This window comes from Cydia fagiglandana, chromosome 3 (assembly GCF_963556715.1).
Source record: "Cydia fagiglandana chromosome 3, ilCydFagi1.1, whole genome shotgun sequence".
In the NCBI taxonomy this organism is placed as follows: Eukaryota; Metazoa; Arthropoda; class Insecta; order Lepidoptera; family Tortricidae; genus Cydia; species Cydia fagiglandana.
Genome location: NC_085934.1, coordinates 12,024,031 through 12,035,083, shown reverse-complemented (window position 1 = coordinate 12,035,083; position 11,053 = coordinate 12,024,031). Strand labels below are relative to the sequence as shown.

Genomic DNA, 11,053 nt, shown 5'->3' with positions numbered 1-11,053 from the left:
CTTCCCCTCGGGGTTTAATAATAGGGACACTGAGTTCATGGAGTCAAAAAGAGTAATTCATTTCAGTCACTATTTATTTCACTATCTAATTATATACAAAGTAATGTAATTCATTAATAACGCAAAATTTATATAATTATAATTATTTTAGCCATTTCAGCTATACTTAGGTATACTAAGTTGAAATCACTCCCAGTTAAAACAACTTAAAACAGTCACTCTATCAACACTTACACTCAAAACTTGAATATTTTATAAAGGGAAGGACAGATAATTAAGAGCTGTGAATTTCATCAGTGGCATCGCCAGAGTTAGGCTGGTTTTAGTGTCAAACAGATGATCGAAGTTTTTCTAAACGCGCCCTAAACATGATACCTATTTGGCCTGTCAGCGCGACACTAAAACTAGCCTTAACTGCAGCCGCCTTCGTAGCAAACAAAATCGGAATATTTTATAAGGGTAGAATGCATCACCAACAGCAGTTGACTTCATCAGTAGCGTCGTCGCAGTTAATAAGGCCGTCGCATCCCACGGTGTAACACGCAGCGTCAGTTCCTGCACTGTACCTATCTCGTGTGTAAACACGAGACACGAGACACAGGGTTGTAGTAATACAACCCTACAACAGTCGTCGTAGTCAAGTACAATTGAAAGTTGAAACAGGGTAATTGCGTCAGTTTCGGTCCACTTGACGGATTAGCAAATAATACATTTCATTTATAATTTTATAATTTGCTACTTTTGAAATATATATTTTTTGTATTATACATTGTTTTGTTTAGATATTAAGGATTGCAATAAGTCCAAATTTGTGCAGATATGAAGGCTTATATTCAAGTTTCGTCATCAAGTGGGCGAAAACTAGAGCCGGACGAAAACTAGTGCATTGTCCCTATTGTATAAGAGAAGGATGCATCATCAAGAGCAGTTAACTTCATCAGTAGCGTCGCCGCAGTTGTCATGTCCGTCGCACCTCACGGTGTTAGACAGCAGCGGCGGTTCCTGCACTGCAGCTCGTGTTTACTACAACCGTCCTCGTAGTCAAGTAGGTAGGTACAATCGGAAGGATGCATCATCAAGAGCAGTTAACTTCATCAGTAGCGTCGCCGCAGTTGTCATGTCCGTCGCACCTCATGGTGTTAGATACGCAGCGGCGGTTCCTGCACTGCAGCTCGTGTTTGCTACAACCTTACAACCATCGTCGTAGTCAAGTAGGTAGGTACAATCGGAATATTGTATAAGAGAAGCATATGCATCATCAAGAGCAGTTAACTTCATCAGTAGCGTCGCCGCAGTTGTCATGTCCGTCGCACCTCATGGTGTTAGATACGCAGCGGCGGTTCCTGCATTGCAGCTCGTGTTTACTGCAACCGCCGTCGCAGCCGCGTGGTTCGTCACTGCCGTCCGGGCAGTCGGCGTAGCCGTCGCAGAAGCGCGACTCGAGGATGCATTGACCGTCTGTGCAGGTGAACTGGTCTTCGGGACATTCTGGAACAGTTATCAAAAGTTAATACTTTCGCTGCCAAGAACTGAATATTCTTAGTATCGTTTGTAAAATGATCTGTGACAACATGAATTTATTATTTATGTATTTAGATTTTTATTGTAAGTGAGTGGTTCGACTGGTTCGGTACGGTGTTAAGTGAGTCAGTCAGTTCTTCTTCAGACACAGAGCACTTGTCTGTCAATAAAAACCGTATAACAATTTGTTAGTTTCTACCAATGCTGTTAGCGTGTGCGCGACGGTTATTGTGTCAAAACACAAAAAGGTATGTACCTGCAATACATGCAATGAGTAGGTACGTTTCAATTTCTTTGATCATAGGTACATCTCTGCAGTATGGGGTCGATTTGACCCCGTCAAATTAATCATAGGTATCTTATAGGTATAATAACTACCTTTCATTAATTACGAGATAAACTAATTGCCACTATGACAATAACGATTAACACGAGTCTGCTTATTGAGGTTAGGGGCTAAGAGTTGATAGCCTAGGCATCAGTTACCTACCCATATTGTTCGTGACCTTAACAAAATGTATTTACTCATTAGCAGTTCGAAAAAATGTGTCACGCCGGCGTTCGTTAAGTATTAAATTTATGTCAATATAGATTATAATGAGTAGGAACTCCCGTTAGTTGGAGTGAATACATTCATAACCCAGTTTCGTGGCAACTGAATGAAGGTCACGGCGATTTACTTTACATTCGGTATAATAAGTACGAAAAATCCTAAAACAAAAAATCAGTGTTTGTGGCCCTATGAATTAGGCGTACTCTACTCTTGCTACAATACAAAGTGTAGCAAGTCGATATCAACTGAATATGATATTTTATGATCCCTTTAGTTTGTAAAGGTTTAGCGCTCAAAACTGATCGAGGTTGCACTGTTAAAGAGAAACTGGTAAAGACGCCTCGAGCGTTTTTCACGAGTCTGGATGCAGCCACCAAATTTTTTTGTAGACTTAAATTAAAATGATTCGCCTAATGCCACTTCGTTATCGTCATACCTACATATATAAATATACCTAATTCAACAAATAACGTAGTCTTAAGTCTCTAGACTAGAACGTAGTTACTAGTTAAGTACCTATAATCCATATTATATGAAGCGCAGCCGGCCTAGCCAAGGTTACAATCGCTATCGCTTCGACAACGAAAAGCATTACGTCTCTCTATCACTCTTCCATATTAGTGTGACAGTGACAGTTGCGTTTCGATCGCTACGGAGCGTAAGCGATTGGCATCTTGGCTACGCGGCCTGGTGGCCTAGCGGTAAGAGCGTGCGACTTGCAATCCGGAGGTCGCGGGTTCAAACCCCGGCTCGTACCAATGAGTTTTTCGGAACTTATGTACGAAATATCATTTGATATTTACCAGTCGCTTTTCGGTGAAGGAAAACATCGTGAGGAAACCTGCATACATCTGCGAAGACATTCAAAGGTGTATGTGAAGTCCCCAATCCGCATTGGGCTAGCGTGGGGACTATAGCCCAAGCCCTCTCGCGCTCGAGAGGAGGCCTGTGCCCAGCAGTGGGACGTATATAGGCTGAGATGATGATGATGAATCCATATTATCTTTGATGCCTACCATCCATGTTATATTGTAGATATGTATTTAAGTAAGTTCCCAAGTTAAAAGTCTTTGGCAACGGTCAATTCAGCCGTGATAACGACAACGTGCAATGGTGAAAATTAAGGGGCAGTATAAAAAAGATACCAGTTAGAAAGTTACGATTTCGCAAAATTGATGGGCAGGTAATATGGTAGGTAGTGAGCAAATTGATAAATAACCTGTCGTGCAGTTAACTTCGTCGAAACCGTCCCAGCAGTCGATGATCCCGTCGCACAGCTTGTTGTTGGGGAAGCATGATATGAAGTGACCGCAACGAAACTGCTTCGTTAGATCACACTCTGTAACAAGCAAACAATCAAATCAATTTCTCCTTTACGCCGCCATTTGTAGAATGTATGTCTGGTAAAACCCATCTGCTTCCTCTATATTTTACATGGTTTTACTTATCTATCTCACTTTTTGGCCTTCAAGTTGCTTAAATTTGAATAACATCATTTACTTATTCGAATTACCCAGTGAACGGTAGGTTAGGTATAGAAATATAGAAGTAGGATATCACAGTTCTAATTCTATACTTCGTTTTTTTTAGCATTAGAAATTAGGTAAACAATCTTGATGTGTCTTTTGATTGAAAAACACATTTTAAAAATAAGTTACGGCAAATATGTAACAATTATGAATCTAATACGATCATTTATATTCTTCTGCTTTCATAAGTAATAGTTACTGATTTTAAAAAAGCGTTTTTCAATTAAAAGACATGCCAAGATTGCTTACCTTCTTTCAAGTTCTTTCTAATGCTAAAAAAAACGAACTATAGGCATGCCCTCTAATACCTACAGTGGCGGATTTGCAGTCTGCCACCCTAGGCCCCAGTCCCTGTAGCAGCCCCTTTCTCAGCATACTGCAGCATATTGACTTCATTTTGATTTACCTATTTCTTGTTATTTACAGCGAATTTTTTGTCACAAGTCCTCTTAAAGATCAACGAGTTGCCTCCAATTTAATAGGTGTTCCAATGTGTTCCTTGTTCCTTCCTTTGTGCATTAATGTAGGTACCTAGTTACTGTAATTAGAAACTAACGCACGTAATATATTTTTATTGAATCAACTTCTGTCGTGTTCGTGTTGCACACTCTAACATCCATTTATCTACAGCACATGAATATAAACAGTTTAATTTTGTTCTTACCGCTGTGAGTTTCGTAAGTTGTACGGCGCCTTCCCAATGGACAGTACAATACAAGGCTGTTGGGCTCATAGCATACTAACCAGCTCAGTCAGTTTATCTATATACATATGTGGAATCAGGGGGGTGTCACTACGCAGTTTAGGTACATTTGGCCGGCGCGCCGCGTTGCGCGGCGTATGGCAGTGGGCTGCCGCGTGCCGCTCGGCTCGCACGATACCAGGGGTGCGAAGCTCCTGACTTCGGCCAAACTCGGCTCCGCTCGGCTCAGCATTGCTCCGAGCAATTATTAGGGTTGGCACCACTTGACTTCCTTTTGCGTGCACGACCACAGATAAGATAATCATTTGAATTTTGACAACCCTAATTAGCCGAAAGGGATAGTGCCATGTATTAGAAAGGGATAGCATGATTCGACCCTGAACCGCTGTCAAACTTCGGTTTTGTAGGAAGCTTCCTTTCTGTACGGTAGTACTATTATTTATTCTGTGACGATACTTAGTCGTGTTACGTGGCGCTCGCGCAAATTTGAAAATACACAATGGCTTCGAAACCTATATCTCGATCTAATCCCTATAAAAGATATTGTTCTCTTTACGGATGTCTAAAGAACAAGGTTGCAGAAATAACATTTTATTAAATTCCGGACGATATTGAAAGGTGAATACTTTAAAACATAACATAAATACTAAGTAATCAAATTCGACAACTAATTCGTTTTGTTTGCATAAAACTTAAGCGCTTTAGACCAATTTAAAATGATTATTGGTCGCCCAGAAACAATATTAGGAACTGACCGACATATTTTCAAAGGAATACGGCTGTGGCATATCTACCTACTTCCGTAAGAATCAGACATACTATCTCCGGATAAAAAAAATATGTTTACAGAATCAACGTTAGTAATTCCTACATATTAATCTTAAAAATAATAAATCGGTAGGTATAGGTACAAAAACTTGTCAAGTTTCAACCCTGTGCCGACGCTCACAGCTCGGTCATAAAACTGTGGCGCGCAAGGAAGATTCACGGTTCGTGCGCGGTTACGTAGGTATATAAGTTTCAATTTTGCGTGCAGGTGGCGGGTATAGGTATAATTTTATACCTAAATGTGACTTTTGTGAACGAGTGAATTTTCTGTACGGTAGTACTATTAGTTATTCTGTGGTGGAATCTCGAGATTTAGATCAAAATCGGTTAACATTGTTTTTCGTTGACCCATGAAGCGCTTTTGTCAGTAGTTTAGGTATAGCAGTAACAAGACTTGCAGTCCAGCCGTGAGTCGGTAATGTAAGGTAATGAAGTTTACCACAGCTCGGCTCATCAGACCTGATGTCTACATTGCAGCGTACCGTGGTGGGAAAAGTACAGGTCGTTGCGACAGCACCACTTCTCCCGCGAGCACGTTACGTTACGGGCCCAGCTGCCAGTGTGCTAGTAAGTAGTTTACAATTGGCATACCTTCCCACAATAGCATATTAAATAGATGGTTCTTACCGCAGTGCGTCTCGTCAGACTTGTCGTAGCACTGCACGGCGCCGTCGCAGCGCGCCGTGGCCGGCACGCACAGCCCGTTGCGGCAGCGCCACTCTTGCGGCGAGCACGTCACCAGATTCAGCTGCCGGCACACGCGCACGCCTCGCACTCTGTCTACTAGCTGACATGCCTCGGTCTCCAAGGCACACAGACCTCCACAACCTGCAGATGAGAATTTAGGTAAATTCAGAATATAAGTAGGAAAACAATATCTGCTTCACGAACCTGCCCCACTGGCAATACGTATGCGTATTGGTTTGTTAAAAAATAAACGAATGCTTCAATTAAACAATAACTAAAGCCTAATCATATCAATAATACCTAGTCTAATTATGTTTTTTAAGTACTTATCGTTCAGAGATCAACTTTCAAGAACTTTTTGGTTTGCTTTAGTGTTTAAGACACGCAGCCCTCGAAAGTCGAGAACCTACGAATTATATTTAAATATTTTATATTTGTCGCAATGGCGAGGGCGATAAACATGCAATCTAGCGCTTTCTTTATCAGAACTCGTGGAGCAGACCTAAACGTCTTCTTCTAATTGGGAGATGAAGTTAATTATAGGTATTTGAAAAGGTAGAGCTAGGTAGGTGTGGCTCTATGGGAGGTATTGGTAGTCCATAAAATTTATGCATTTTACCTAAGTCATGGCTAAACTATGGTTGGTGGAAACATGTATGTAGGTACTAAGGGTAATGTGAACTTACCCGTAGGATCATCGGCGTCGATAGCTTTCTTGCAATCTGGCGTTCCGCTGCTTTCGTTTAGCATGCATATTTCATCTGTTTGGCACGAGCAGAAACTTTGCGATACAATGTCTCGATTTATGATATCTTTTGGTTTTTGGCTTTCTTTGCTTTTGTTAGAGTTTTTCGGATAAGTCCTTATATTCTTACGGATTTTAGATAAAACATTATTAATTAAGGAATTATTTTCAGTTGTACTGCTGAACTCGTCTTCTGTTGTCAATGATATTTCAGTGGTGACAACTTCGGGCAGTTGCGCCGACGGTAATGCGATATTTGTAACTGCTGACGAAGTTTTATTAACAATTACGGGTTGGGTTGGCACTACAGTTGTACTAATTACTTTTACACGTGTAGAACTAGGAGTAGTAAAATTCACCAAAACAAAACTTATAACTACAATAGCAACAATCATCACACTTATTGAGCACGCTTGGATCTGAGTCCGCTTCTTGACGGGTTCAGTTAGAGCAAAATTCACGATACATCCGATGCCTTTTAGGCTTTTCCTAAGTCTTCGAGGATTACTTTCAGTAGGCTGTGTTTCATAGGAAGTAAATTTTTGGCGAATATTTGAGTCTATTTGATGAGATATTGATGGAATGCAACGGTTAATTTCTACATCTGTGATGGCGGAGTCTTTTGTGGCACTTTTTCTGCACGAGTAAACTTCTGTCCTACTAATATCTTCACATATGGAATCTTCTCTTGGGTCATCTAACGGTAAGCTAACCTCTTTGGAAATTCTTATGTGTGGAGTGGAATGCTCATTTGGTCGGAAATCAGTTCGTGGAGATTTTATCTCATATTTTCTCATCTTTCCCCTGCAGGTATAACAATACGTAATGACTCTATCGTCCACATTTTGGACATTGTTGAGTATTGTTTTCCGTAGGTTGCTGTTTGACCACAGATGGGAGCAGTATAGTTGATCCCAGTTGGATGAAGAATCATCGGTTGCGCTAGATATCTCCCCGGAAAAACTGTCCGTCAATGTCATATTGTCCGGTTGCTTCTTTGTGTGTCTATCATATTCATATTATTGTCTGAAAAAAAAAATATATCGTTTAGTTTCTTTGTGTAGGTACTCGTGTACCTCAGGTTAGGTAGAAAATACATTTTTAGGAACTGACACGTGTTCCTGCGTCCTTCCCCTACCTCAGTTGCAAGTTACTTGATATTTTAGAAGGGCATCATGTAGTATCTTTTACGGTTAATTCTAATTGCGTGAAAACGACACCGTTTAATCTATGCGGGTATCCGTGTCCGTAATTAAAATTAGGGTATTAAGTGCAGGAGGGGAGGTCTGTGCCCAGCAACGTCTCTATTACGAGTAAGATAAAAAAAAAACAATTTAATCTTTTAAGTTTAACGGCGGACGCATTCAAGTGGGTAGGTAACCTGGTACTGAAGAACGCGGAGCAACAGTATTTTTTTATGCTACGTCGGTGGCAAACAAGCACACGGCCCGCCTGTTGGTAAGCAGTCTCCGTAGCCTACGGACGCTCGCACCCTCGTTGAGCTTAGGCAAACTTACTCACCGGCAGGAACACAACACTATGAGTAGGGTCTCGTGTTATTTGGCTGCGGTTTTCTGTATAGCCCCCTCCAGACTATGCGCGTGAATCGCGGGCGAAGCCGCGAACGTGAGTGTGGAGTCGATTTCGCCGTCTGCGTAAATCGACGCCACACTCACGTTCGCGGCTTCGCGCCGCGATTCGCGCACGAGTGTGGAGGAGGCTTAAGGTGGAGGTATTTCCCCAGTTGGGCTCTGCTATAGAGTCTAGCCATTGCACTCGTGATTTTCACACGGCGAGTGATATTTACGTCGTGAGCACGCTTATTATGATTATTATTATCCTCATTCATGCTTACTTTCTCACGATTTTCTTGCTATTATCTCCGAATTGACTAGGTCGTAAACGCCCTATCTACATGATGTTTACGAGGTTCAAATGTTTAAATTAACCTATACTTAGGTACTTTACTTAATCAGTAAGCTAAATCACAGACGGTTTATTTATTTAGTTCAATGGACGCTTCGCCAAATCCCACTATAGGTAGGTACTTCGCGAATAAAAAATCTGAAGTAAAAAGCATGAAGACATGAGGATTTTTATCTGCAGATACTTTATGTGGCAAGTAATAAGGATATGATTTTAACTATCACAATATTTTTTTCCTACTCATCAAATACCTACTTTAAAATTACCGCCCAATTTACATAAAACGACATACTTATTTATAAGAATTATGACAGTTATTTCTAGTCCTAAAAACAAACTTAAGAGTTCTAATTATTGAGCCTAAATCACGATTACTTAAATTGTACTGTTTCGTTTGTTTGATCTGAACCTCCTGAGAGTCCTGACCTGAATAAGTAAATGGATATAACTTCTTAATGGGTAACATGAAAGGGATTTTGTAACTATGTACATAATTAAAAGATATAAATTTAGAAATGAAGTACCTAATTCAATAAGTACCTCTAAGGGTAAGTAGGTAAATTTTAAAACACATAGGTATTAAGTCGTTAATCATCAATAAGTATATCATTATCAATCAACTAAAAAGGATCTAGGATATGTGGAAAACAGTTACCAACTTTTGGGAATTTGGAATCTGACACGTAGTAAGAAACTAATAAATTCTAATATCAGCGTGCTGCGTCAGCTGAGTCTGCATACGATCTTATAACCTATATACTTAGATTAAACCTATGTAGGTACATAATTAATTAATAACGCTATCTACTTACGTGTTGTGATAAGTTGATGTACTAAACCGACACTTTACTAGAACATTTTCTAAATTAAATATTGTCTAATTATGGAAGTACAATGTAGGACGTCAGCGTGCCGGGCAGCCGCGGGTCTTGTGGACGGGGCTCCGTTGCCGGGACGACCATTAAACAACCCACACAACCCCTTTGAAGTAAAACTGGCAAGGAAAAGAGATGCTTATTTTAATAAGTGTGTGCTAGAAAGAGATATAGCTAGGGGTTGGTGACGTATGGTGGTGCCAGTGGCCAAAGGCTGTGCTCAGCCAAGAGTGACACGCAGCAGGTTTTATTGGGGGAAAGCAACTGAACTAACAGCTGTTCATGTTACGCCCTTAGTTAACGCGATGCACTACGAACTTAACAATGAATGCAGGTGCTCTTACGTCACGCTATAGTTTTTAGTTGGGTGTTGAGAGATTTAAAGTCGCAATTAACATGGTTATTAGACTTATTCCATGCGTGTCTCTCTTCTGGCTGGTAATTCTTAATTAACTTTTTTGTTATATTTAATACGTAGAAAGAAGTATGGACAATTGGACATAGGAAGACAAAAAAAAAGTACATAGGTAATAGCTACTTATTTTTTCAAGACCCACCCCCTGTGATGTCAGCCAAGCTTAAATGAATAGACCAAAATATGTATATACCTACAAGCAGGCACAGCTAGGCTAGCGTAGGTGTAACTATCTTTAAGTAGTTAGGTACATAATAATAATATCAGTTGAAAACTCACCTATAATTAATAAAAAATATTTTATCCTTTTTGATGTCGTTTTTCCTTTTTTTTATTATTTTAATTAGAACGTACAGTCAAGCTAATAAATAACGAAACGGAAAAGTGCTAAAAATACGTAAGTACACGACCTTATATTGCCCATATATAGAAATGATGGTTTTTGTGGATTTTTAATACCTTGACAAGGGTACTGTACACTGTACCTGCGTGCCTGCATAACCGTGGCATGGCAAAGGTTAATTTAGGCTACTCGGTTCGGTTACTTTGTGTTCCATATATCCAACGTGTGTTCTTTGTACGACAGGCCCAATATATATGTAGGTATATTCCATAGAACTAATTGATGCATCTCTCATCAAGATTAATTCCATTGTCATATTTACGCAAATTTATCTTGTAGGTATTTTACCTACCGATGCAAAAAGGGGAAGCTTTTATAATTCATGGTAAGGTACTTATAAGGTTTAATACGATCGATTTCCCGATGGCTGTGAAAGGATATTTAACGATTAGCATGGAATAAAATAGAAATCTCTAATTTCTACAAAAATATCTACTACCTATGTACGTGCAATATGCATATAGTAGTGGTAAGGAAACTGGTATCAGGGATTGACTTGGCAGCTAGGTACCAGAGAATATAATGCCTAAGTTTCGCTCGTTAAGTTCAGAGTTATCAGTGTACTTGTACAGTGCTGTATCATTCACTGCCATTCAGTAATGACTAGAGTTAATCATGTTCGTTGCACTCCAGGGTAACAGACACCGTAATTGTTATTCAGATGAAAGTTATAAGTTGTACACTTGTAGAAGTTCTTTGACCTCTGGTAATAGAATAGCGAGTGAGTAAGTTATCAAGGAAAATAAAATACGGGTCGGTGTCGTGAAATTGGGAGTAGGTGTAGCTACTTTACATAATCGCTGAGGACAAGTTTAGATTTTTTTATTTTACTTAGCAGATACGTCTTTGTGTGCCTATGCTTATCAAT

General features: G+C 39.9%; 1 protein-coding gene across 3 annotated transcripts; it reads right to left on the bottom strand.

The window, feature by feature from the left end:
• Positions 1–56: 56 nt before the first annotated feature.
• Positions 57–9,684, bottom strand: LOC134680043 (atrial natriuretic peptide-converting enzyme-like). Of its 3 annotated transcripts, XM_063539032.1 has the most exons (6): positions 9,305–9,684; positions 7,948–8,042; positions 6,508–7,592; positions 5,762–5,962; positions 3,294–3,413; positions 57–1,488 (listed from the first exon to the last, which is right to left on the bottom strand). In XM_063539032.1, exons 3-6 carry the CDS (start codon positions 7,544–7,546, stop codon positions 1,259–1,261), a joined length of 1,590 nt encoding a protein of 529 aa, XP_063395102.1. In that variant the 5' UTR covers positions 7,547–7,592; positions 7,948–8,042; positions 9,305–9,684; the 3' UTR covers positions 57–1,258. The 3 variants fall into 3 exon arrangements, with proteins under 3 accessions (XP_063395102.1, XP_063395099.1, XP_063395101.1); XM_063539029.1 differs by lacking the exon at positions 7,948–8,042; XM_063539031.1 differs by lacking the exon at positions 9,305–9,684 and having other exon boundaries at positions 7,948–8,056.
• Between the last annotated feature and the right edge of the window lie 1,369 nt (positions 9,685–11,053).

Excerpts from the sequence above, each read along its gene's own strand:
- LOC134680043 (XM_063539032.1), bottom strand. The coding sequence starts at position 7,546 with ATGACATTGACGGACAGTTTTTCCGGGGAGATATCTAGCGCAACCGAT. Across the intron at positions 3,414-5,761 it reads GTCTGACGAGACGCACTGCG|AGTGTGATCTAACGAAGCAG; the intron begins GTAAGAACCATC and ends TGCTTGTTACAG. Across the intron at positions 1,489-3,293 it reads CGAAGTTAACTGCACGACAG|AATGTCCCGAAGACCAGTTC; the intron begins GTTATTTATCAA and ends TAACTGTTCCAG.